The 27,369-nt window shown below is 47.3% G+C and overlaps 2 protein-coding genes across 14 annotated transcripts in view; one reads left to right on the plus strand and one right to left on the minus strand.

The window, feature by feature from the left end:
• The first annotated feature begins 306 nt into the window (after positions 1-306).
• ELOB (elongin B) lies at positions 307-4,600 on the plus strand. The gene is made up of 4 exons (XM_080942509.1): positions 307-369; positions 474-608; positions 1,893-1,998; positions 4,424-4,600. Exons 1-4 carry the CDS (start codon positions 367-369, stop codon positions 4,534-4,536), a joined length of 357 nt encoding a protein of 118 aa, XP_080798635.1. The 5' UTR covers positions 307-366; the 3' UTR covers positions 4,537-4,600.
• Positions 4,601-4,653: 53 nt separating this feature from the next.
• The window catches only part of SRRM2 (serine/arginine repetitive matrix 2), a 31,589-nt gene continuing 8,873 nt past the window's right edge, over positions 4,654-27,369 (minus strand). Inside the window, exons 1-15 of one of the 13 annotated variants that reach the window (XM_080942514.1) lie at positions 24,912-25,099; positions 21,435-21,704; positions 20,491-20,598; positions 20,156-20,320; positions 18,838-18,915; positions 18,389-18,448; positions 18,099-18,131; positions 17,816-17,866; positions 17,241-17,333; positions 16,342-16,534; positions 7,635-14,209; positions 6,627-6,917; positions 5,421-5,534; positions 5,236-5,343; positions 4,654-5,126 (exon numbers count right to left, since the gene is read on the minus strand). In XM_080942514.1, coding sequence (XP_080798640.1) covers positions 5,117-5,126; positions 5,236-5,343; positions 5,421-5,534; positions 6,627-6,917; positions 7,635-14,209; positions 16,342-16,534; positions 17,241-17,333; positions 17,816-17,866; positions 18,099-18,131; positions 18,389-18,448; positions 18,838-18,915; positions 20,156-20,320; positions 20,491-20,598; positions 21,435-21,676 — 8,121 coding nt within the window. In that variant the 5' untranslated portion in view covers positions 21,677-21,704; positions 24,912-25,099 and the 3' untranslated portion in view covers positions 4,654-5,116. Of the gene's footprint in view, positions 5,127-5,235; positions 5,344-5,420; positions 6,326-6,626; positions 7,407-7,634; positions 14,210-16,341; positions 17,156-17,240; positions 17,334-17,815; positions 17,867-18,098; positions 18,132-18,388; positions 18,452-18,837; positions 18,916-20,155; positions 20,321-20,490; positions 20,599-21,434; positions 21,705-24,911; positions 25,100-27,369 lie in introns of those variants that run through there. The other 12 variants (XM_080942510.1, XM_080942513.1, XM_080942515.1 and 9 more) reach the window with 12 other exon arrangements.

The raw sequence follows: 27,369 nt of genomic DNA on the forward strand, positions 1-27,369 counted from the left end.
GCATAAATGCAGATAAAACACGCATGTAAGATTTTATGGCAGATGAGCATGTATCGCTCTCCGTGACTCACTCTACGCCCCAAAGAAAGCCAAGCTTGCGCCACGGATCCCTGAGAGCCTCAACCTATAACCATATATATGTATATATATTTATATATATATATATAGCCCAAACACCGAGATGGCGGCCACGCACAGGAAGTGGCTTATGATCACTTAAGATGGCGGCAGCAGCGTGGGAGGGGCTGAGGGGTAAAGGGGGCGGGGCGTGCGGGGCCACGCAGAGCACGCTGGGTCGCGCTTGGGCTGCCGGGAAGGGGCGGAGCGCGGCCGCGCCGGCGCGTCGAGCCAGAAGCAGCCGCCGGGATGGTGAGCGGGTGCGGGGGGGAGGGGCACGGGGCCGGGGGCGGCGGGGGCTCCGGGGCCACGCCGGGGGCCGCGGGCTAGCGCTGACGCGGGCCCGCCGTCCTCAGGACGTGTTTCTCATGATCCGGCGCCACAAGACCACCATCTTTACGGACGCCAAGGAATCGAGCACTGTGTTCGAACTGAAGCGCATCGTCGAGGGCATCCTCAAGCGGCCGCCAGAGGAGCAGCGGCTGTACAAGGTGGGACGAGCGGGCGTGGCGGTTGCGCGCGTGGAGGCCAGGCAGGACGCTTAACAAGGGGTGGGGGGGGTCTCTTGATCGTGCGGAAGGGGCCGGCGACATCGGGTCCCGGGGTAGCCGCCGCGCCCTGCCAGGCCGCCTTGCTCAGCGGTTGGGGAAACCGAGGCCTCGATAGTCTTTTAAGCAGCCGAAGGTCATGGCAGAGCCAGGGTTTATTCATGGCTAGCCACCCTTGGCCTGCCGGGAACCCACCGTGATCCCAGGGTCGGAGGGTGGGGTGGAACTCAAGGAATGCAAGTGTTGTCTATGGGTCAAGATCCCACCAGTGATTCACCCAACCAGTGTTTATCCTTGCCAGTCTTCTGATGTTCTAGAACCACTTCGCATTCAAGCTCACCCTTTTACCTCAGAAGCCAGCTCCAGTTTTCAGTAAGCCAGGCTGTGGAGTTGGAGCCTCATGCCCCAAACCCGATTCAGGCTTCCCAGAAGCATGATGTCAGTAATCTAAGTACATTGAGCTAATTCTAACTGTAAACGGGAACCAACCTTCTGCTCCAGATTAGAACCTGAATTCACGTCTCTAAGGGGGTTTTTCTCTCCTACCCACTGGACTTTTGCTTGAGAGACCGACCCTTCGGCTGTTTTAGGAGCCACATAGTGTTCTTAGTGCTGCTTTCTATGTCCCTGAGTTATTAAAACTTCTGGCTGACCTATGAGTTGGGAATTCCAGCAATTCCAATTTTAAGATTAAGGTTGATTTAAAGAAGGGGGGGCGCTTGATAGGAGTCAGGGAATGCAGCTGTTGTAGAACATAGCCTGCATGGAAGCCTAGGTTAGATCAACAGGCTGAAAAAACTGGGCAATAATCCTATTTGGAAGGTAGAGGTCAGAAGATCATCAAAAACAAGATACTATACTGTATGAGATCTTTTGTCCAAGAAACTCCAAGTGCCTTTTTGAATTAGATTTATCTGGAGACCTTGAAAAGCCAGAATCCAGACAGAGCTCTTAAGAGTTTTAATTCTTTGTGGTACCTACCCATTACATACAGTTGCAGTGCTTAGGAAGCCAGAGGGATCAGATCCATTGAACTGGGGTGCTAGAAAACATCCTTGGGATTCTCTGCCAGAGATTTTAACTGCTGTGAGCCGTCAGTGCATTCAGATTTGGAAATTCTTGGGATATAGTCCTGGAATATGTGTTTTATACTTAGAGATGACCAACAGGCTTTCTTTGGGACATGTTCCTTTAGTACCTCTCCCCAAACCCTGCTTCTCTCTTCAGGACGACCAGCTCCTTGATGATGGAAAAACTCTGGGCGAGTGTGGCTTCACTAGTCAGACAGCACGGCCACAGGCCCCAGCCACAGTGGGCCTGGCCTTCCGAGCAGGTAAGATGGCTAACCTGGATGGTAGCTACCATCTGTTAACATCCAAAGAGAGACTTTGGGAAGCCTTTAACTGTTCCTCTGAGCTTTCAAGGAATGCCTTTTCAGTCCACATAGAGCATGGGGTATTTATTTCCTTGTTAAAAAGCAGAGCGTAATGACTGGAGACAGCAATTTAAAGGCTGCTCTTCCAGAGGAGTTAGGTTCCATTCTAGGTCAGAGAACTGTAATTTTATGTCCAGGGGACTGAAGCCCTCTTCAGTGTTCTAAAGCATCAGGTATGTACATGGAGCAGACTTACATGCAGACAAATGCCCATGCACATAAAAAATAGTTTTAAAAAAATTGAGACACAAACAGGCGGTGTGGAAATTAGAGATAATTTGCAGGTTTCCTGGTACCAGCCACATTTAACAGGATTGAGTACTTGGCCTTGTTCCACCTCATCTTTTAAGACAGATATATAAATCTATATATTTTTGTTTTAGACCCAGAATTTAGTTCTGGCTGGCCTGGAATTTGCTCTGCCTCCCAAGTGCTGGAATTAAAGGAGTTCACCGCTGAACCCAGCTCTGCCTAATCTTTTCACAGTAGTCCTGTGAGGCCATTGTCTTCATTTTGTAGACTTTGAAGCCAAGACCACGAAGTGCTTGGATAACAGACAGACTACAATGCACTTACTTAGCTGCAGCCAGATACCATGCCAGGCTATGTTTAGCAAACCACTTCTAACTCATCAGAGATCCACCTGCCTCTGCCACCTTCCCAGTGCCAGGATTAAAAGTATGTGCTACCACACCCAGACAGATTTTAAGGACAAGTGAAGTTAGCTGGGAAAGTTAGATCACACTAATACCAGAGGTGCATGGCCTGTCTACAGAGGGAGTTCAGGACAGCCAGGTCAATGTAGAGACCCCGCCTCAGAGGCAGTTATTTAATAATTTAATCCTTTGCCTCTGAGAATTTAAACAAGGGTGGTCCTGGGGGTGGATTCAGGGACTATGTATATGGGGAAGAAAATGTAGAAAAATAGCTCAGCAAGTAGGAATACTGGCTCTTGCAGGGGACCTGGGTTCAGTTCCCAGTACCCACATGGCAACTCACAACCGCCCATAATTTGTTCCAGAAAATCCAATGCCTGTGACTGCCATTGGCACATATACATACTTGAAAGCAAAGCACTCTGACAAGAGGCTAGGATGGGAAAAGTACAGTTCTAACTACCTCTAGTTTTTGTAAAGTCTCAGCTCACTAAGCTATATCCTTATGTATAGCCAATTGTCTATGCCACACCTAGCCTAGAATTCCCATTTCCACAGGCACCCCAAGCAGGGCTTGCTGCAAATATCCTTTGATCATAGCTAAATCTCATGAGAATTACCTGCCCTGAGGCAATGAGGCATTTATAGGGCTGGTGAAAATGCAAAGGCTAGACAAGTTCCCTTTTTCAAGGGCTCCTGAAGCTAAAAATACAGTTTAGCTTATCTGCTTCTTAACATAAGGTTGTGGTGTCTCACAATCTTTTTTTTTTCCCCCAAGCACAATCTAGGACCCCTGGAGGCAAACATAATTTTAGTTATGTCAAAGCTAAGGTCAGCAATTTGTTTTCACAACTCTAGATGTGGACAGTACTCTGGACCCCTCTGGCAAAATGCAATGTTATGACAGGATTTGCAGAAGCACTTCTGGGAGCAGCTAACAGCATTAGGTTTTTGGACCTAATTAGGTTGCCTTCTGTCCCTCTGCCACTCAAAATGTCCATACTGAAGGATAAAGCTTCTCATTAGGAACTTTCTATTCTCATTCTAATTTTCTTTTTAGGAAGGTTTGGCAAATGGCATTTTAACTAGAACAATAACAGGAACGAGGGAAGTATTTTAAGAACTATTACTGTAGATTTGTAGATTTTTAAAAAGATGGTCGGGTTTCTTTTGGTCCCCCCATGCAGCTAAGCTTAAAAGTGTGTTCCACCACCATTGGTTGATGGTCAGTTTCTTAACCTCTGCACTGCTGGCATGTGTGAAAGAAAGGCACCTCGGTTCCACAAGGTACCTTGACTTCTTTGGTCAAGCAAGCCCCCCACCACCAGCATTGAGAACTAGGTCAGGACTTTCCAGGTGGGCACAAAAGACAGGTCATTTGTTTTGTACTGACTGTGGTTTTTAAAAGTATTACTTGCCAGACAGGCATGAAGTGTGAGGGCGTAATAGCTATGGCTACATTAGCAGGCCACAAATAATCCTCCTCAAAATAGTAAGCAATTATTCCCAAGGCAAAGTACTCTTTGAGTACTCAGCAGACAGCCTGAATTTTGGCAGCTTTAAGGACCCATAAGGACTTTCCTTGTAACAGGCAGTAGGTTGGAGATTGTGGTCACTTCTTTGGTGACCATGGTGGTGACTGCAGCTCTTCTGTAACCCTTCCACAGATGATGCCTTTGAAGCTCTGCGCATCGAGCCCTTCTCCAGCCCTCCAGAGCTTCCAGATGTGATGAAGCCACAGGATTCTGGAGGCAGTGCCAATGAACAAGCTGTGCAGTGAGGAGGGCCCCAGGCCTACCCAGTTTCTCTACCCATTCCCCCAATAAAAAAAAGATTTGGCTGTCTACCTGGCTGACTTGTTCTTGTTTGCTCACAAAGTAAAGTCTACAGACCAAGATTACTGCATTTCTCATTTTTATTTGACAGAAAAGTTGCTTTTGCTGTACAGATTTTAAAAAACCAAAATGCCTTAAGAAACAAAGTTTGGGGAGGAGGGTCTCACAACGTTGTCAAGGGGGTGCAGCCCACCTTTCTTTAGCTTCCGGTCACCCAAAAATTCTGAGGGACTAGCTCCCTGCATCAATTACAATCAGAGGCCTAGATGTCCTGAGCTGTGCCCCTCGTTCCCTAAACTCACATTCCCTCCCACTCAACCCCCCCAAAACACATAAACCAGGTAAAACTCACAGATCAACATTTCACAGGAACAAAAAAACAAAAGGGGGGGAGGGGGAGGAAGTTCTCCCCCTCAAGATGCTGCCAAGGTTCAAGGGAAGGCATACAAAGATTCCTCCCATGATTCTTCTGGGAAAATGAGGAATACTCATGTCTCCAGAGTATGAGGTGTGGTAGAATCCAGATTATGGAGACCTGGAACAGAGAAGACTGGTCATCAAGTTTGGCTTTTTGCATAATTCTACAAATATCCCTGTCCCAACAACTAGCTCTCAAAAGGGCCAGACTTAAAAAGGAGGCACACCTGGAGGAGCGGTGGCGATTAGACCGGGGACTAGGCGTCTCCTTCCTCCTCTTGTGGCCAGGAGAATGACTGTCCCCTCGCTGGCCTCTCCAGGAAACCCGCTCACTGCTACAAGAGAAATCAGTTTTCAGAACAGTACCATACATTTTTGCTTTCAAATTAACGAGCCAGGTTGCTAGCCCTACCTCTGTTGATCCCTTGGTGAGGGTTGGGGCGAGGGCTGTCGATGCTCAACGGGCGAGTAACTGAGGGATCGGGAATCCCGAAGGGAGTCTATTGGTTTCCGAGGACTGCGAGACCTAGAGAGCAGAGTATGCTTCTATAGCACCACATCCTCCCAAACCCACCAGCCAAGCATTCAGGACCACCCACCCAGGTCCTGACCACCAAACCTCACACCACACAGGGCCAGCCTCAGACCCACCTTTGTCCGCACTCACCCATCCGCCCGCACACCATCCACCGAGTGCCCTAGTAGACAGGGCACAGGGTGCAGCGGGGGATGCAAAGATAAAAGAGTCCCTGCCCTTGGGAGGATTTTGTTTGGTAGTAAAGGAGGTCAACAATGAAGGCACACACGCCCCCTACATAGGAAACAGCCCAGCAGGATGGATATGCATGGGCCTGGGGGTCCAGAGCAAGGATGGGGACCTGGGCAGGACAGGGAAATGGCAGGGCAGTCTTCTCGGAGGTGCTGTTTGAATGCAGTCTTGCAGAACGAGTTCACCAGGCAGACAAGGAAATCCCAGGCAGAAGGAACAGCAAGTCCAAAGGCATGGGGCTCTCCTTAGACTGCAAGGCGCTGGGTATGGCCGGAGCACGGGGCATGTGTGGGGGCGGGCAGGAGGAGCACAGGGCGGGCAAGGGCAGCTGGTGAAGAGCCTCACACGCCATTCCCGCAGAGGTGGCACTTTATCCTGCAGGCCACAGGGCGTTCCGGAAGGATTTGTGGAGTGAAGGGAAGTAACCAGATGTGCGTTTTAGAAAGATCCCTCTGGCTACGTGTGGAAGAGAATGGCGTGGAGGCAGGGAGACAGGGAGGAGGCTGTGGACAGAGTCGGGAGAAGATGACGGTGGCCAGACCAGAGCCCTGCAGCAGCAATGGGGAGACTTAGAGCTAGAATCTCTGGGACCAGGCTGCTTGTCAGGGGAGGGGAGAGGGAGGAAGAATCCTATAACTTCCCAGACATGGCCTGGGACCTCAGTTGGATAGTGCAGCCCTTGACCAGAATACAACACTGTGGGAGGATAGGAGGAGTCTGACACTCCTTCTCCCGTACAACCAGACACAGACGTCCACACGAGGCACCCCAGCAGGAACCTCACCCAGGGTCCCTTTTCTGGAGAACTCACCCCAACCCCCCTTCCACAACAGGCAAGAAAGCACTCACCTCCTCTCGCCAGGGGGTGGCTTCTTGGGGCTTGCAGGTTTGGGTAATGCCTGAGGGCCAGGCTTGGCGGGGGAGGGGGAGGAGGAAGAGGAAGAAGAAGAGGAGGAGGAAGAAGAGGAAGAGGAAGAAGAGGAGGAAGAAGAGGAAGAAGAAGAGGAGGAAGAGGAGGAGGAGGAGGAGGAGCTGGAACTGGAACTGCTAGAGCGCCTCTTCCTTTTGGCCGGAGTTGGTTCCTGAGGGCGTCCTTCTCTAACAGCCTCCTTTGGGGCTGGGGTAGGAGGGCTGGGAACCCTGCGAGAGAAGAAAGGTGTCACAAGGAGACAAGATGCCCCAACCCCAACCCTACCTTCCTTGGCCTGGAGGAACGGCAGTGGGGGAGGGGTGCCTGAGAAAGGCCCTGGGAAAACACGAAGGTAGGCCAGTGAGCACTTTTCTGGAGCAGTGGTATAGAGCTGACCAAACCTCTGCTAACACAAGCAACAGGCTGGGGCCCGAAGCACAAGGGATCAAGGTTAAACCTCAAGAATGTCCCTGATGAAGGATTAAGGCCCCTGGACTCAGATGTGGAAGCTGAAGCTGGGTGATCTCCTTCCTTGGAGAGCCGCAGCTTGGGGAGGCCCCTGTGAGTGCAGGTTGGCTGGGGAGGGGCCGTCCTGCCTGGAGGCAGGGAGAGGGATGGGATGACCTCTGAAGATCCTTCCAGCCCAGGGAGTTCCTCTTGAGGTCTAACTGCCATCCCTCCTGCTGTAAAATTAAGTCCATTTCCTCTAGTTCTGTCCTCTGTAGAGATGGAAAACTTATCATTATCCTCTGGAGAATTAATCTTTGGAGACTTTTATCTGTCCCATTCCTCCCCACAAAGCCCCCACCCAGCATTCTTTCTACTCCCATCTTGAAGGCCAAGGTCCCCCATACTTTCTCAAAGCCAAGTGCTTGTGACAAGATTTCTCCCTCCCAACTCCCCCATCATTGTAAGTCCCTTCTCCCTAGATCCCTTATTTCCCTCACCTTTTCAGTGCCACCTCAGGTTGAGCAGGAAGGCTGGAGCCCTCTGAGTCACTAGAACTGGAGCCAGAGGAAGAAGAGGATGATGATGATGAAGATGAAGAGGAGGAGGAGCTAGATGATGATGAAGAGGAGGAAGAGCTCCGACGTTCCTTAGCTGGTTGCAGAGCAGCCAATGCAGAAGGCTGCTGGGCCCCAGTAGAGGCAGGTGGCTCCCCACCTTCAGCATGGGACACCCCAGGGGCAGGGCCAGAAAGCATGCCATTGTGGTCACTAGCAGAGGATGTGGACTTTCCTACAGTCCCGGATGAGAGGGACTGAGACCCTGCTACAGGAGTGGTCTGGGCAACTGAACGAGATTGGTCTGAAAAAGCAGATGGCACAGGGGACCGAGGCCGCTCCTGTGCAGGAGGGAGAAGAGATTGTGAAGGAGCCTGGACCATTCTTGAAGCAGGGGAAGAAGCCCTCTCACGCTCAGAGGTCATTCTAGACTGGCTTGGGGCAGATGGTGGTGTTCTGGACCTAGATCGATCAAGCAGTAAAGGTGAGGTTCTGCCACTGACACGCTCATAAGCAGAAAGGGGCACCCTAGGACTAGTGAGATTTGCACCAGACAATGCTGGAGCCATCCTGGAACTGGAGAGATTTGTGGGACCCAAAGCTCCAGGGGTTCTAGAGCCAGCAATATTCACAGGAGCCGTGCCATGTGCAGATCGAGGACCCACCAGGTTTGTGGGGGTTGGAGCCTGGGGTGTTCTGGAACTGGAGGGATAATTTGCAGCAGTTGGAGGTGTCCCAGAACCTGAGAGACTCAAAGCTGCTAATGCAGCCGGTGTTCTAGCTCCTGCTAGGTTCACAGCTGAAGCTGCAGGGGTTCGAGGATCTCCAAGGTTCACAGCTGAAGGAGCCACTGCTGTTCTAGGGCTGGCTAAGTTCATGGCTGCAGCAGCAGCTGGTGTTCGTGAATCCGCAAGGTTCACAGATGCTGGAATAGCAGATGTCCTGGCACTAGCAAGGTTCATAGCTGCTGCAGATGCTGCTGGAATCCTGCTGGCAAGGTTGGCAGCTGGGGCTGTTCTGAGGCTCATGAGAGGTACAGGAGCTGGAACCTGGGACATTCTTGCAGCAAGGCCAGCAGCAGACATCGATGGAGGTGGCCGAGCAGTGCCAAGACTGATGGCTGTCAGGGCAAGTGCAATTCTAGACTGAGCATGGTTTTCTGGAACAGATGATCTTGGGTGATCAGGAATCCGAGGACCTGGACCATCCATCATTGAGCCACCAGTTTGCTGTAGCACAGACATGGGTGTTCTAGCACTTCCAAGGGGTTCAAGCATTCCAGGTGATCTACATCGGTCAAGAGGAGTTGGTGACATACTAGGACGACTAAAGCAACTCATTCTAGAGCTACTGAGTGCTACAGGAGGTGTACGAGATCCAGAATGATTCCTTGTTGCTGGAGGAGTGGCAGAACGTGAACGGTCAGAACTACTTCCCGATGCAGACCGCCTACGGATGGCTGGAGGAGATCTTGTTAAGGATCGCTTGCCTCGAGCAGCCCTAGGAGTACGAGACCTAGAACGGCGGCGGATAGCAAGTGGTGAGCGGCTGCGAGAACGCTTGCGTGGCAACAGTGGTGTCCGAGACCTAGAGCGTCTCCGGATCGCTGGAGGGGTTCGGGACCTGGAGCGGCGTCTTGCCACTGGAGAGGTTCTGGAACGGGACCGCCTACGGGTGACTGGAGATGTTCGAGACCTCGATCTTCTGCGGGTGACTGGGGATGTCCTCGATCTTGATCGTCTTCTAGTAACAGGTGAAGTTCTGCTTCTAGATCGCCTCCTGGTTACTGGTGGAGTCCTGGATCTGGACCTTCTTCGAGTCACTGGAGGAGTCCTTGAACGAGAGCGACGTCGAGTTGTTGGTGTCCTGGACCTCGAACGACGACGAGTTACTGGTGGTGTTCTGGACCTGGATCGCCTTCGACTCACTGGGGATGCTCTTGATCGAGATCTACGCCTATTCACTGATCTTGACCGTCTCCTACTTACAGGTGAGGTCCGAGATCTGGATCGACGTCGACTGATCAGGGGTGTTCTGGACCTGGATCGCCTATGAGTAGCTGGTGAGGCTCGAGATCTAGAGCGCTTCCAAGGAGCTGGTGATGTGCGTGATCGAGATCGCTTCCGGCTGGTCAAGGGCGTCCGGGAGCGACCTCTTCTGCGTCTAGAGGAGGTTCGGGAACTCTCCTGTCTGGTAGGCGATCTTGAATGGTAACCAGAGCCACCTCTCCGTCTCCGAGTAACCCGTGACCTAGACCGGCTCCTCTGTCTTCTTCGTGATGTTGACTGAGATGATCCAGATCTATCTCGGCGTCGGGTTGTTCTGGTTTTCTCTCTACGTGAACGAGATCGGGATCTTTGGAGTCCACGAGGTTTGGGTGAAGGAGACCGGCCTCTCCTTGAAGTTGTCTTGGTACGAGGAGAAGAAACTGAACGCCTCCGCCGTGAAGACCTTGACTTTTCAGTTGGCTCTGGTGAAGAAACTGATGGACTTCTTCTGCGTCTTGGTGGAGTTCTGGAGCGGGTTTCTGGTGATGAGGAGGCAGACCGGCTTCTACGAGAGACTCTAGCCTTCCTGGTTAGCTCAGGTGATGATCGAGAACTCCGGCGTCGAGGTGGTGTGCGAGACTTTGTCTTTGGCTCCATTGAAGACCTGGAGCCTCTTCGAGCAGTTCTGGATTTGGGGGGATGTTCTGGAGAAGATTCAGAACTGCTGCTTCCCTCAGGGGAAGGGCCTCTCTCTTTGCTTGATGAACCTGATCTACTACGCCTGGGCAGGGCCCGAGGGGCAGGTATCTTGTGTTCAGGAGAAGAATCAGTACCACTCTGAGCCCTCTGTAGCACTCTTGGCTTATCTTTCATTTCAGGAGACGAGCCAGACCTACTGAGCCTGGGAGAGTGTCGAGATTTGCTGTCAACCTCTGGAGATGATCCAGAGTGACTCCTCTGTCTTAGAGGAGTTCGAGCCTTGGGTTTAGAATCTGGAGAAGAGTCTGACTCACTTCCTTCTTGTGGGGATGGACAGGGTTTTCCATCAAGCTCTTGGGAAGACCCAGATCGACTTCTTTGCCCAGGAGAGGTCCTAGTCACAGTTTTCTGTTCTACTGATGATTCTGACCCACTTCTTTCTCTTTGAGGGGTGACACTCTTGTTGCGTTCTGGGGATGATGGAGAATGACTTCGGGCTCTAGGAGTGTGGGGCAATATTTTTGGTTCTGGAGAAGAGTCACATTCACTTCGTCCCCTGGATGGGGTTTGAGGTGTATCTTTGATCCCAGGAGAGGACCCAGATAGGCTATGCCTAGAAGGAGTCCCAGACCCATCTCTAAGTCCTGGAGAAGACCCAGACCGGCTTCTCCTAGATGGAGTTCTGGGTAAACCATCTTTCAGTTCAGGAGAAGATGCAGAACTACTTCTTTCTCGTGAAGGAGTTCTTTGCCGCACAGTCTCAAGTACAGGCGAAGACACACTCTGACTTGAAAATATTCCTACTTTTTCCACTACTTCTGGGGACAACTCAGAACTGCTGCGCCTGGAGGACCTGGTTGACTGTTCTTTCATGTCCAGAGATGGATCTGCCTCTGTTTGATTAAGGAATGGTCCATTCAATTCCTCTTTAACCTCAGGAGAAAATCCAGTATTTACTTCTGAAACAGGGCCCGAGTTTCTGAACTCTAAAGATGACTCAAAGCTATTCTCCCTAGGGGGAGAATGAGATAGTTCTTTATGTTCAGGAGAAACTTGTGGCCCACCCCAACATGAAGCCACTGCAGGGATTTCTACTGTTTTTGAATGTTGTGACTGGCTTTGGTCAAGAACAGACAATACAGCAGGCCTTTCTATTTCAGGAGATGACTCAAAGTTACTTGCAGGCATTTCTTTATGTTCTGGAGACAAACTAGGTAGAGCTTGGCTTAAAGGTTGCTCAGATTTCTCTGCTTCCATTAATTCATCTTGACTTGAATTGGGTAACAAAATTTTTTGGTCTCTTGTGTCAGGAGGTGACCCAGCTCCGCTTCTTTCTTTTAACAGTACTCTAGGTGTGTCTTTCATTACTATGGAGGACTCAGGCCTATCCTGTATAGGACTAAATTTGTCTCTTGGTATACAAGGCGATGCAACATCCTCTTGTATTAAACTTAGTCTCTCTTTTAATTCAGCAGGCTCCAATTTGCTTTGTACCAGAAGAGATTTAGAGTCTACTAAAGGATATAGGCTAGAGTCAGGTTTAGTCTTACTCTGCTCAGGAGACATTCCTGACTTCAGCTTTGGATCTGCTGATAGTTCACTTTTATCTTGTTTTACTGGTGATCTGGCTGTCAGCTCAGTGACTGGAGATGAGGATCTGGAAAGTCCACCCTTAGGAGATGTTTGAGATTTGCTCTGCAGTGATGGAGATTCCAAGTAAGTCTGCCTGACTTCTGGACTTGATGTATCTGGCCAAATTTGAGAGTGCCCTTTCTGTTGCACACATGAGGAGCTAAAACAGCTCTCTGCTGATAATATACTACTAGGTGTTACACCTGGGCAGAGGGAAAAAGATGCAGAACTTCCTGTTGGTGAATCCTTAGACTTCTGGAGACAGGGTGACTTTGATCCAGAAAGATTTTGATCTGGTGGAGTCTGGAGCATACTTTTTGGATATGGTGATGTAGACCCTGAGTGACTGTGTCTCAGTGGCGTTCCCAGTTCCATTTTGGTATCTGGTGAAGAGGATCTAGAACGGCTATGTCGTAATCTAGAGTCTACCTTGGGGCAGGGAGATACTGATCTGCTTTTCCTCTGAGGTGTCCTAGACGTCATTCTACTAGGACTTGGAGAAGAAGAGCTAGAATGGCTTCTTCGTCTTGGTGATGTTACTGTCTTCACTTTGGGTTGTGGAGATGATGACCTAGATGGGCTCTGTCTTGGAGGTGTGCTAGATTTCACTTGAGGAGAAGCCCCTGAGCAGCTTTGTCTTGATGGGGTCCTTGATTTCACCTCACCATCAGGTGATGACTCAGAACGGCTCTGTCTCTGTGGTGTTACAGAGCATTCATCAGGCTGCATGTTTGTTACAGAGCCTGGTCTTGGTGGTGTTCCAGACTTTACTTTAGGTTGAGGAGAATTTGAACGACTTTGTCTTGGTGGTGTTCTTGACTTCTGTTTAGGAGGCGAAGAACCAGAACGACTTCGCCTGGTTGGTGTCTGTGACTTTTGTTTAGGACATGGAGAGGAACCTGAAAGGCTTCGCCTCAAAGATTTTGCTTTGGATCGTGGTGAAGAAAGAGACCTGCTCCGTCTTGAGGAAACATGAGATTTTTTCATTTCTGGGCTTGAGTTGGATCTGCTTCTCCTCTGAGATGTTCTAGATTTGTTCTTCCTCTCTGAGGATGAGCCAGATCTTCCTCTTCTTTGTGGTGTTCTAGAGTGAGATCTTCCACGTCTCACAAGACTTCTACTGCGAGATCGTCGTCGTGCTGGTGTTCTGGACCGTGACCTCCCTCTCCTGGCTGGCGTTCTAGACCTAGATCGACCACTTCTTCTGGCTGGTGTTCTGGACCGTGACCTCCCTCTCCTGGCTGGCGTTCTAGACCTTGACCTGCCACTTCTCCTGGCTGGTGTTCTGGACCTAGACCTGCCACTTCTCCTGCCTTGGGATCTACTTCGAGACCTCCTTCGAACTGGTGATCGTGTTCTAGACCTGCGCCTAGCTGGTGTTCTCGATCTAGACCTGCCCCTCCGAGCTGGTGTTCTAGACCGAGACCTACGCCTGGCAGGTGTTCTGGATCGTGATCTCCGCCTGGCTGGTGTTCTAGACCGAGACCTACCCCTTCTGGCTGGTGTTCTAGACCGGGATCTGCCCCTAGTAGCTGGAGATCTAGAATGTGATCTGCCTCGCCTTGCTGACCTGGACCTGCCTCTTCTCTGGGTATTTCTGCTCCTGGACCAGCCTGGCCTCTGAGGAGACCTTGATCGGCCACGTCTCTGGGGACTTCTAGATTTTCCCCACCTCTGTGCAGATCGTGACCTACGCCACTGAGGGGACCGGGACCTAGAGTGACCTCTTTTGGTGGGGGTTCTAGATCGAGATCGTCCCCTCTTAGTGGCAGGACTACGAGACCTCCCTGCTCTATGAGAAGGGGTATGAGAATGAGATTTATCTCGCTTTGCTCTGCCATGTGAGCGATTCTTAGATGTGGGCGAAGAAGAAATCTCTCGACGGGACCCAGGAGCTGGTGTGGGTTTAAGACTTTCAGGAGAAGAGCTGGCATGTCGAGAAACTTTGGTAGGTTGAGGGGATGGTGGGCAGCTCTCTGAGGAAGATGACTGGGGAGGTTTCTCAGGAGACTTAGGTGGTGAACACCCCCGGGCTGGGGAAGCCTCAGATGAGGGATTAACTGGCTCCTGACTGGACGGGATTGCTGCAAGGGGTCGTGGGGAGTCGCCATGTTGCTCAACAAGGAGCGGAGTAGGGGCAGGTAGTTCTGGCCCTGTGCTGCTCCTTTCCGGAGAGGGGCTAGGTCGAACTGCAGATTTCTAAGAGTGAAAAGAAAAGTAGGAATAGTAATAAAACACCAAAATTTCATTATCACCCGTAAGATAACAGTTTCTAATGAAATTTTACTCTATATACCTTTTAAACCAATTGACCCTTTCCCAACCCAGTTATATTCATTAACAAGGTAACACGTTTAGTGGGGAGTCAGTAAGATCACTTAGTGGGCTACAAATCAATGGGCCTATGTGTGTAGTGGCAAAGAGAAAGTCCATTCTTCAATGCTGTTCTATGCCCTGCACATGTGCACCCATCATATACACACACACAAAATAAAAGCATTTTTTATAATGAGAAAATAAAGTGGAGGGGGCATGCTGACTATTGACAATCTCTAACCTCAAATAATAATTCAGAAAAGAAAAAATGAAAACAGTGCATTACCAACAAAATACCATCTGTCCTGTGGTATGCCTTACAGAGATAGTCCTGGGTCTATTTTGCATACAGGGACACCAGGCCTCATACTCGAATACCAATTATTCGCTCAAGTTATTTCCCAGTTTTTTATTATCTTCCTTCTTAAATATACATTTTACTTTGTGCTTTTTTTTTAAAACTTAATTCAGTATCTTTTGATGAGTGTTTTAAATTCATTTCCATTGCATGTTTTTCTTCTTCTTTTCAAGGAAAGGAGTCTGGCAGTATGTGTGGGTTACAAATGAATACTACCACAACATCCAAAAAAGATATAATTAAACAAAAAGAAAGCAGTTTGAGTGGTAACTTTACACCTGGTATGGACTGACTTTAAGTTAAAAATAAGAAATGTGCTCTATGTTTTGTGTTAAGATTTACCAAGAGGGGCCTGGCTTGGCCATATATGCATTTAATCCCAATACTCAGGAGGCAGAGGAAGCTTTCAGTTCAAGGCCAGCCTGAAATATGTAGTAAGTTTCAGCACAACCAGCAGCTATATAAGGAAACCCTGTCTCAAAAACAAAAATACTGACCAACAGCCAATGAGATGGCACTTGCAACATAAACCTGGTAACCATAGTTCAATCCACAGAACACATACATAGGTAGTTGTCCCTTGACCTCCAAACACACATAACACATTTGCCTTCCCCTCATACATATACACAAAAATTAATTCACCAATGTCTTACAGTAATAGGCTAAACCATAAAAACACCTTAATTACAGAAAACACCATAGCAAGTAACTAATTTTCTAAGATGACCAACTTGGAACTTATCTTTAAAGGAGCCACAATATGGGATATCTTAAGTTACACTAATTGCTGAAACCAGTAGAAACAATCAACCACAGAACTAGAATAGAGGATATAAAACAGGAACTACTTTAAAAAATTCCTTCCTGTTTTCAGATTGGTGGCATCATAACAAAGGATTGAAAAGTACAATGAAAAGGAAATAGAGATACTTTATTTAAAGATAAATTTTGTTGGGCAGAAGATGACAAAAGAAAACATCATCCTTTCTAAAGTGCCATGACTCGACATGCATGTGCCACTGTGGCTTGGCAAATGTGACTAATCTGCTAAGCCCAAAAAGTATAACTGGAGTCCCAAGACTAAGAGATAAAGCACTACCATGCTTAGGTAGATGAGGCACCTAAAACTGTTTATCACAGATTCAGACACGGATGCCTTAAAGGAGCAACACCTCAACCCAAGAGAGCTGCTTTAGCTGTTGCAGTATCCAGTTCATCTTAATAATTTCAATCAGTCATAAAATAAAATGTTCTGGTTTCAAAAAAATTAAAAATCTTTGTTTCACTGTATGGATGTAAACAATTACTGATATATTACTAAAATAGTAAACTGAAGTTTCATTTTAAAGCCTTCATAATTTAGTGGGTCCCAACTCTTCTCTCATTCTGAACCTTCTTTGAATACTGTCCAAAAATCTTCATTATTTGTTTACACTACTGGTCTACTTCTCTGAAACCACCACCCACCCACTGACACCACCCCACCCCCCGTTACTGCTTTCTATAGCTGTTTGCCAACCTTGATCTCTGAACCTGACCATAATCTAAAGGACAAGATTTTATCTTAATAAGCTACTCTATGGTATTTACCACACTTGCCCACTTCAGACGATTCTCCTGCAACCCAATGAACACCCACCAACTCAGAACATACCTCCTTCTTATCTTTGTCTTCATAAGGACTGCTAGATTGCTTTGTAGAGGGATCTGGGCTACTAGACTGTTGTATGTTGGTGGCACCTGGTTCACTAGAAGGTGCATCTACCTCCCCTTGATGCCCTGAAGCAAGGGGAGGACTCTGCCCACTCAAGGCTGTTGTATGAATTTTAGCAGCAGTGCTTCGAGACCTGTGAGTTAATGAAGGGCAGGGGAGACCAGGAAAATCAGCTCAAGGAAGAATAGAAAACCCCCTCCACCCCCAGCTGGCAATCCACTTTCCTATATGTAAAACCTTTTTCCAAAATGAAGAAAACAAAACAAAAAACAAAACAATGAACAAAAAACAAAACAAAAAAAAAACAACACCTTGGTCACATGACAACTCATTTTCAAAAATGCAAATACAAGTCCTTTTTTTGTTCCTCTATCTCTTCTCAATATAATCCCAAATAATTTAAGTCCCTCTACCCCGTTACTCACCACCCTCCAACATACCCAAACCCTCCACCCAGGCCCTTCCCTACCCACTTCATTCACAACTCACCTCTGAGCCCACCTCCTTCAGGAAGCCTTCCCCGATTAAGGAAGCCAGGGCAAGGACTCCTTCCTCCCCCAGACACCACCAAACCAGCAAACCACCCCCGCCCTATTCTGGCAGTCCATATACATCATAAGAAACAAAAAATAAAAATAAAATAAAATAAAATAAAAAAGACAAGGGGAAATGTATATGTCTGTCCATCCTGTTGCTTTAGCCTGTCAGCTCCTAGAGGGCAGGGACCGTGTCTTCGGAATGGTCTGTTCAGCGCCTAGCACACCGTGGGCGCTCAATAAATATTAAATTGATTAACCCATCATTCCCTCTCCCTCCACTCCTCCTGGACCACCCCTTACCGACTACGAGAAGTATCAGAGGAAGAAGCAGAGTCAGCAGAAGTTGACCGATGAGCTCGACGGCTCTTAGGAGCTGGCGTTGTACTTCGAGACCTGAAGGAAAACCACCACAAAGCTCAGGAGATGGTCATACCTATCATAAGTTCTCCGAACTAATGTCTTTTTAAAAACAAAATTGGCCAGGCATAGAGGGCCTTTAATCTTAGTACTTGGGAGGTAAGAGTCATGTTAATCTCTGTGAGGTGAGACCAGCTTCATCTGTAGCACAAGTTCTATAATAGAACTACATAAAAAGACCCCTGGTCAAAAAAATGTTAAAAACTACATTTAGTTCGATTAAGTACGTAGAAGAAGTCAGAAGACAAGTTATCCCCTTCCACTATGCAAGTTCCAGGGATAAAACTTACAGGATCTTTAGGTTTGCTAGAAAAGGCCTTTACTTCCTCAGCTAGAGAACCCACTCAGTTTCAGTTTCTGAGTTTTCCTCTTCAACCTTTAACTACCAGTCAGTCAATGGCACAACTTCAATCCTTCCCCAAGGGAGGCATTTTTCTATTTCTTCCAAATAAACTTACCGTTTCCTCTTCTTGTCCTTTGATTTACGTTTGCTCTTTGGAGTAGGAGACCTAGAAAAGAAAAAAATGCTACTTAAAAGGTATTTTTAAAATCACAATAAAATCTGAATCTGAAGTGAAATGGAAATAACGGCCCAGGTATTACTGCTAACAAGTAGGTTAAACAAAGGGAGGCTGGGTTGGGGGAGATGGACCCATGTATAGACCAATTTAGAGTAAAACACAGTCATCAGTTAACTCACCACTCCCATGTGTCTCCCCAAGAACCAATAAGTTTTCTTACCTGTGTTTTCGTTTCTTGGACTCAGATTCTGACCTGTTTATGAAAAATAGAGAAAAATTATTAACCCACACCTACCAACTTAAGAGCTACCTTCAATTACACCCAACAACTTTCAACTTAGTCAGAGGTGGTGGTGCATGTCTTTCTTTAATCAGCAGAGGTAGACAAAGCTCTACCAAGTTAGAGACCAGCTTGGTCTACATTTTGAATTCTAGGACAGCCAAGGCTATGTAGAAACCCTGTTGTTTCAAAAAACAACCACAAAAAAAAAACCCTTTTTCACCTCATACCTGTGTTTCTTCTTCTTTGAACTCTTCTTCCTCTCCCGTCGAGGAGAACTGCTCTCTGACCTGCTAAAATAGGTTCAGAAACAAATCATTCTACTTGGCCCTTTCTGACTGTCACACCCATAAGTCTCAAAAGCACCAGGAAAAAAAAAAAAAAAACAAACAAACTAAAAAACTAACACCATCACCAACCACACTTCTTAAGTTACTTCTGCATTCAATCAGTAAACATAAAAATACAAATCCAAAATACTGCTACCTTTTTTGGCTGGGCTACATAGTCAATCTTTCCCACTAAGTACATTTCTTCTCAGCTGAAATCTGAAAAACAATTCTGTCCCCTTCAACTGTCACTATAATTTGATTCTCTGCTATCTGAAAGCAAACTCAACTTCTAAAAGCCCAAACAGGCAGTTCCCCTGGACACTAGTATAACTTTCCAACCAACTTACCGTCCTCTATCTTTCTTCTTCTTCTTCTTCTTTTGCTTTGGAGTTGGTGAACGAGAACTGCTGGTCTCTCGAACAAGGCTAAAAAAAGGCAAAGAGATTCTAGGTACCAAGCCAGACTTCTTTAAACTACCCCAAAGAATATACTTGCAACAGTTCACTGATAACTTTCACCTTAGGACTGCTACATGCCAATTTTTTTGTGCTTGAAAACTTCAGAATTAAAGGATTTAAATTTGCCAGGCAGTGATGGTACACACCTTCAATCCCAGTACTTGGAAGGCAGACAGACAGGAAAGTCTCTAGTTTAAGGCCAGCTTGGTCTACAGAGTGAGTTCCAGGACAGCCAGGGCTACAGAGAGAAGTCATGTCTTGAGGAGGAGATGTAAAGTTTGGGTGTTTGCGTCTGCGTGTTTTAAGGCAGGTCTCACTATATAGCCGATTGTCCTGGCACTACCTATTGCAGAGCAAGGAGGCCTCAACTCAGAGATCCTCTTGCCTCTGCCCCTGAAACGTTGAAATTAGAAAATGTTGAAATTAAAGTCACATGTAATGTACTTTTACTATTTGTCTTGAAGCAGGGTCTTACTATGTAACCCTGTACTGGAACAAGAGGATCTGCCTGGAGTATTGGGGTCAAAGGCATACACAACACCCAGCTTAAACAACTATTTAAAAATTAAATAAAAAATAGGAGCTGGAGATGGATAAGCAGTACAGGGAACTGGCTGCTTTTACTAGGGGTCCATTCCCAACAATAAGGTGACTCTGAACCAAAGAATCCAATGCCCTCTTCTGGCCTCCAGCAGTACTAGGGACATGGTACAAAAGCATACATAAGCAAAAGACTCCCTACATGATTTAAAAAAAAAAAAAAAAAAAGGCCCCAGGGCTGAAGAGATGGTTCAGTAGGTAAGAGCTCTGACTGCTCTTCCAGAGGTCCCGAGTTCAATTCTCAGCAACCACATGGTGGCTCACAACCATCTGTAATGGGATCTGATGCCCTCTTCTGGTGTGTCTGAGGACAACTACAGTGTACTAATATACATAAAATAAATCTTTTTCAAAGTATAGAAATAAGCCAGGAGTCATGGTAAATGAATGCCATTAATCTCAACAGTTAGGAGGCAGAGGCAGATAGATCTCTGTGATTTAGAGGCCAGCCTATTCTATATATTTCCAGGGATAGCAAGAGCTACAGCGAGAATGGCTAAAATAAAATAAAATAAATGAAAATAAAGGTTGGAAATAGTCTTCTAGTAGTGATACATAATAGAGCAGTTTTAACTAGTAAACAGACTCAAGCTTCTCTCCTGAATACCTGTATGGTTTGGGAGGCTCAGGAGCCGCTTGCTTAGCTTCCCGAGCACGTCGCTGAGGATCAAAAGAACTGCCATCTACATAGGAATCACTGATGCCAAAGGCAGCACGAAGTCGTTCATTCTTTTTTTCATTCAGTTCTGCCAATTGATGGGTCTCAGTTACCCTGGAGAGAGCAAGGTCAGAGCCCTAATTCAGAACTTATGAGGAGGAGTCAAACAGGTAGGCTAGGGACTAAGGAAGATGAAGGTAAAACTGAGAGTTACACCCAGGTAAAGATTAAAGGCAGCAGTAACTACATAGACCCAAAGAAGGAACAAAGAGAACAACACTCACACTGGTCTCTGCCCTGGGGTTTCTTCCTTGCCCCCAGGGTTCACATCCTTTTCCAGCAACATGAGTCGAAAGGTCGCCACTTTTTCCTGAATTTGCTGCTCTTCGTACCTGAAGGATAAATCCCATCAAGGTTAGAGCATAATAGTTTTCCCAAGTCTCAATTTTTAGTTGCTTCTTTTTCCAACAGGGTCTTTTTTCCTTCTCCATGCACACAGTACTTTGCACTCACTGTTAGTCAAATAGTTACTTAAGTTTTCCTAATCTTTCTCCATGACACTCCTCTACACTATGTTCTCTAGAACAGTGGATTTTAAACATGCTACAATTCAGGTGCCAAGAGAGGACAGCTTGCTGGTGGAGTTCCCAGTGCTCCTTCCCAACTTCAACAAGAATAGATCTTTTATTTCCTGGGACCTCAAGGAAGACAAAATGTATAAAAAGATACCACTGCTCAAGTTTGAAAACCACTGCTCTAAACAGTTTTCTGCCTGAATGCGCTCCTTTTCCAAAATTTCATTTCTCTGACAACCTCTATTCAAATTCTCTCAATTCCAATCTTCTGCCTTTGCCACCTTCCACAGCCGAAATCCTTCAATCCACCTACCTTTCTCTTCCTACCAATAACAACACCTATCAGGTTACCTAGCTCTCCTACCTTATACTCCTTCCCTGCACAACACATTTTTGTTCATTCATGTCCCCCATCCCCTTCATAAATTCAGCTAAGTGATTCAGACCCCCTTACACTAGTAATACTCCAAACAATTTCCTTGACATCCCACCATGCACTGACCCATGCCTCTTCTCAATTCTTCAAGCTCTTTATCCCTTACAACTCCTCTTTAAGACTCTCTCAACCAGCTCTAGTTTCTTTCCACACAACCCACCTAACAACCCAAACTAAGCACTCATAGTGCTTGGCTTTTCCCCACCCATTCCCTCACCCCTGCTCTTCCATCATCTCCTCCAGCTCGAGGCATCGCAGCTCCACGCGCCGCTTGCGCTCGTGGTCCAGGATGTCAGGATTAGGTCGCTTCACCAGGGCAGCCTCCAGGCGCCGCAGTTCCTCCTCTCCCTTGTAGTCAGGCCGCTCACCACGGCGGCCCCGCACCAGGGACAGGTTGCGCTGAACGTAGCCGTTGGTGCCGCTGCCCCGGGGCGTCGGCAGCCCGATCCCGTTGTACATGGCCCTGTGCCCAAGGGCACCACCGCTCCTGAGGGGGAGCGGGGAGACACCAGTCAGGCTCCTAGCTCCAATCTAACTACTTACCACATCTCCCACATCCCTGGCTCTCTTACTTAACCTTTAGTTCAACACTTAGTCTCATACTGAATCTCTCATTAGCAAACTGATGTTTCCTCATTCCACTGGTCTGCAAACAAATCCCTCCCTTTATCCTCCCCACACTTCATCCTTTCCACTCACCATCTACTTTTAAGCCCTTTCTCACAATGTATTTTCAAATTCTAAACCATTCTTCTTTGTACTTATATTTCCTTTTATCTGAGAAAACAAGAATCCAGTTTCTCTCCACACTATCCTTTTATTCTGTGGCCACAATACACACAAACAGTATCTTCACCAAACACCCTGAATGTAACTACTGGTAACCAAGTACTCCAAATAGCACAACAAACACTGTGGATCAGTATCACCTAATAAAAGCCTAATAAGTCCATTTTCAAAGCCGCCTCCGAGAAAATATTTAAACTAACTTGAACAAACACAAAATAGATTAAACAGTCCTAGTTATCTAAATAGGTAAACTGGCTAGTTAACATAAACCAAGTGTCCTATGCAGTCTCATACCCAAACTACAGGCAAGCAAGCACATTGGAAACACAGAAATCATGGACATGTAAGCTTATACTTTACATGGGGAAGGTGAACCATCTCTTTGACTGTAAATATTCACAGCTCCTACTGACTACAGTGATTTTACTGTTTTAGTTTCCTTCCCAGTAAGGTTTATCACATGGCTTGCAGCTCCTCCAAGTCTAGCTAGCTCTTATTAAATATTGCCTGTTTTCAACTCAGTCTAAACACAACTGTTTTCTTATCTTCTCTATAAGTACCTAGAAATGTTCAAATTCCATACCTTAATGTAAAATTGTCAACTTTCAATCAATCCCTGTTCTGGCACTTCATTTTTTTCTAAGTCCTGCTTTACTCTTCAATTTAACACTTTTCCTGTAAGGTTCTACCTTTCCATGTTGTTCCAAGCTCAGCAATACTAGGAACTCCCAAGATCCAGTTTCTTTTTTGACTGTATTACTCATTCTCTATTCCCTTCTCACTGTATCTTTCACTTTTTTCCTCCAACACATTTTCTCCAAAGGTTCTCAAACATGGGAAAGAAAACTAGCAACACACACACACCCCGGGGTAAAAGTAGAGATTAGTAAAAGCAGATGAAATAGATGGAACTGGATGAAATTCCAGTAGTACCGTATCAATGCCCAGATTTAAAAACAAAACCACTGAAGTGTGTTGCCAGGCTCTGGTGGCACTTGGGAGGCAAAGGCAAGTGGATCTTTTGGGCTCTAGGCCTATCTGGTCTATATAGCAAGTTCCAGAACAGTTAGGGCTACACAGAAATACCCTAGTCTGGGGGTGAGGACAAGAACATGTCACCAAAGTGTGAAAAATACAGATAAAGGAAGATATTGAATGTAAAGCAAACACCGAGATGTACCTTTGTCCCATGCCATCTTCAATCCTACCCTAAGTCCTACTCAACCTCAACAACTAACGCAAGAGAAAACTAAAAGCAAAGGTGTATCTAGCACAGTCAAGAATAGAAAAGGCTAATTTAAGAAACACAAAACCTTTTTTACAGCCAAAAATTCTAATGTTTCTGTAGTACCTTTAAACAAACACTCGTAATAGTCTCAAAAGAAAAACCAATCCTTCCTCACTCTAAATCTAGGGTTTATATTGTTTTCTCATCTTGTCTCCTTTGCAAAAAGCTTCTAAAAGCCCTTCTAACCATTCACTAATACTTCCACCATTTCACACAAAAATCCTCCCACACCCTACCTTAAGAATGAAAGCTAAGCAAAAGATATTAAAACCAGTTTTGGAGAATTTTTCGGAAAGAGCTAAGGAACTTGGGGGGGGGGGGTATCAAAACCAGGAGTGTCCAAAGTATGCAAGCCTCTCAAAGAACAGATGGCAAGGAAAATTTATCAGAATGCCAATACAGAGAGGTAGAAATATAGTGAACTAAGATATTCAAGAAACAGCTATCGTGAGAACAGCAATGATCAAGGAAAAGGACATGGAATAATCTGAGACACTATTAACTGTGTAGGCACCACAAAACGTACAAGCTACAGGATTAATCCAGGAAGAGATCTAACCTAAGCCCACTCCCACGGAGAAAAGGAAATAGTTTCCGTTTGAGTCCTTAATTCAGAGATATTTTAAAAGAACTGTAAAATGGAAACAGCCAAGGAAGAATTTCATTGTCAAGTAATGTCTGACACAAACCAGGCTGTTAAGAAATTTTCCCCCATCGAAAAGCTCCAAAAGCTGCCCAGCTTTAATATTAAGCAGGGTAGGAGCCAGACATGCCTTTAATCCGGCAGAGGCAGGCAGACCTCGAGTTCGATGCCAGCCTGATCTACATAGTAAGTGCCAGGACAACCAAGACGACTATTTAGAGGTTCTAACTCATAAAACCAAAAAGTAAAAAATAAATATCAGGGTTGGAAGGAGCACTTTGGTCTTCCTTAATACACGCAGATTTAACTTTCGCGGTTTTATTTTCCTTAAGACTTGGGGATTCCTCTCCCACCCCACCCCCCTTGCACACACTCTTAGCCTCTGATACGAATAAGGGGGGTTTAAATCCGGGCCTCCCGGCGCCCACTGGGCTGCCCAGCCTATTTTCGGCCTCGGGGGTGGGGGAGGGGGCCGCGCGGCGCCCCGCAGCCTTTGCGGCTCTGGCCCTTTCTCAGGCCCCTAGAAGAGGCCGGGGATTCACGCCGGAGTCGATCGAGCAGAGATACCCGCAGGTCCGAAGCTCGAGGGAGGGACGAGTGCCCCGGCTGCCGCCCCCTCCCCCGCCACCTGAAAGACGGAAGAGGGCGACCGCGGAATGGTGGCCTCCTCAGCCCCAGGTAGAGCAAAGGCGAGATTCAGAGCCTCGCGCAGCGCTGTCTCATCGGGGGCGCGCGGACGAGAGCAGGCGGCGGCGCGCGCCGTTGTCATGTGGGGGAGGGGCGGAGGAGTTGAAGGCCGCGCGCGTCTGGAACCGCGGGAGGGGGAGGGGAGGGAGGTAAGAGAAGGCGTCCGCGCCGGCTGAGGCGGCGAGCACGCGTGCGCGCGGCGGCCTGGGCCGTTCTCCCCGCGCTCTGGCCTCCAGCCGAGCCCGCCGCCCCTCCCCCACCCAGCTAGCGCGCTCCCTTTTTCTCACCCGCCGCCGCCGCCTCCGGCCGCCGCCTGCGAAACGGAGAGGTCCTGCCTCAGATGCTGCTTAAAGAGTTCGAATCCCTCAGAGCCTGAAGCCGCCGCCTCGCCGGTCCGCCTGCCTCAGCCGCCGCTGCCGCTGCCGCCTCCTCGCTTCCTCAGGGGCCGCAGCGAGCTTCGACTGCGCCACTCGCACCCAGCCTGGGTAGCGTTGCGCGTCAGCACGCCCTAGTGCGTCAGCACGCAATCACGAGAGCCGCTGGGCCCTCTGGGAACCGTAGTGCGGTGTGCGCAGGCGTTGAAGACACACAGGGAAGTATAGGAAGTATAGTCCCCGCAAGGGACGTTCGACTGCTCAGTCGAGAAACCCCGAGTCCCGTCGGGCACTGCGGGGAAAGGCGTGGTTCGGTACCGAAGCTGCAACGTCTGCTGAAAAAAAATCTTCTTCTGTAGGAGGGGGGAGGGGTGTGGGGGCCGCAACCCCCAAGACCGGAGAAGCTCAAATGCATGCCTTCGGCGCACAGAATTTTGGGAGTTGTAGTTCGGCTTTAAAGATTTAAAAAAAAATCGTACAACCCCCTCCACAAATGGCAGGGTCGCCATTTTGTGTTGTCGGCAGTGGCTCAGCAGCTTTAGCTTTTCACGGTAACCGTGGATTTGTTTAATGAGTCCGAAGCCCCATTAGCACCGAGTCTTCCTGTTAGGAAAAGGTGCTTCAGGGTCAAGCCACCTGACAGCTCTGGAACCACTTGAACCCCGCTTCTGGCCCAGATTCTAAAGCAAAAGCCAAACCAGTCTCTGGTGGTGTACAAAGTTTTCACCTCTAGACCGAGCTGACCACTAAATACTTTCTCTTACCTTTGGGTAAAGAGACTAAGTGATTTCTTTTCGCCTATAGAATCTGTGAAGGAATGTGTCAGGAATACAATTCCATTTCCTGGGCCCTAGAATATGGTTCTGGGAGTTTATCCTAGTGCCTCATACTTCATAGCAAGGGCTCCACCACTGAGCTACACTCCCTGCTCATTATTATTCTTGGACTTCCTTTTCTTTTTTTTTTTTTTAAAGATTTACTTATTATATATAAGTACACTGTATCTGTTTTTCTGACACACCAGAAAAGGGCATCAGATCTCATTGCAGATGGTTGTGAGCCTCTGTAAGAGCAGCCAGTGCTCTTAACCACTGAGCCATCTCTCCAGCCCCTTGTCTTCCTTTTTGTCTTCTTTTAACTTGTTAACAGTGAAATGTATGCATGTTGGTCTGTTCAGGGTACACAAGAGTGCAGTTCTTGTAGAGGTCAGAGGCATTGGATCCCCGGAGATAGAGTTAAGAGGCTTGGGAGCCAGCTTAGGTGGTTGCTGAACCAAACTTAGGTCCTCTGAATGAATAATGCTAAGGTCTTACTGAGCCATCCCTCCAGCCCACTCCATTAATTTGTAAAAGTCCTTTTTTCTAGGGCTGATTAAAAGGTGGTCTCCCAGGAAGCAGAGTTGTAGGAAGCTGGCCTTGTAGCCTTCAAGCTAATGCCAGGTGGCCTTAACAGATGCAGTACCAAGCTCTCTGCAGTCTTGAGTATGAGAAATCAAATCTGATACTGTTTCTTCTCGATTTGCCAACAAAAGAATGTACTAGAATCCCAAGATTGTGAAAGCCATCATCTGTGCAGGAACCTGAGTTCCATTTCCGTGCTTAGAGCTGTGTTAACTGTTACCGTCAAGTTTTGGAGTTAAGGTATTTTAGGTTGAAAGTAAAGGCTGGAGGCATCTTTAAAGATTGTATCACTTCTATCTAGAACACTCCTCTATGGGAAATTCCCATAGAAAGTTCTCCCTTCATGTGCCAAATTTTGGGTCCGAATCAGTGCATTAAATGTTTGTGACAACAGCATGGGAAAGTGTTCTTTTTCCATTACAACAGTGAGTTCCTTTACATGTGCACACATGAAAACTGGGCATGCTGGCACACGTCTGTAATTCCAGGACGCAAGAGATTGAGACAGAAAGATCCCCGTGAGTTCAAGGCCAGTCTGAGCGCTGGGTTGACCCTTTCTCAATAGTAAGAACAGCAGGAATGTAGGGCTGACAAGATTGGCTCAGCTAGGAAGGAAACTAAGCCTAACCTGTAAGGTGGGAAAATAGAACCAATTTCTGCAAAGTTGTCCTCTGACTTCCTAATGTGTGGCATGTCACCAACCCCAAGTCTCCAAACACATAGATGAAATAAATAAATAGGTGAATGTAACACAGAAGCATTGTTAGAGTCCCCAGTGGTGAAAGTTCTGGAATCTTGGTTTCTTTAAAAAACACAGACATATATATATATATGCATGTTTTTGTATTAAGCCCAGCTATGGAGATGTGGTGCTGCTTTGCACTGCCTGCGGCAGCTGACTTTGATTTGCCCCATGCACTAGCAGAAGCATGTTTTAGCCAGCTGCAGAAAATTTCTGGGATTGTGTGACA

This window comes from Micromys minutus, assembly GCF_963924665.1.
Source record: "Micromys minutus genome assembly, chromosome: 31".
NCBI lineage: Eukaryota > Metazoa > Chordata > Mammalia > Rodentia > Muridae > Micromys > Micromys minutus.

Bases quoted from the DNA above. Each gene is read 5' to 3' on its own strand.
- ELOB (XM_080942509.1), top strand. The intron at 609-1,892 runs GTGGGACGAGCG...TTCTCTCTTCAG, and splicing joins AGGAGCAGCGGCTGTACAAG to GACGACCAGCTCCTTGATGA. The intron at 1,999-4,423 runs GTAAGATGGCTA...ACCCTTCCACAG, and splicing joins GGGCCTGGCCTTCCGAGCAG to ATGATGCCTTTGAAGCTCTG.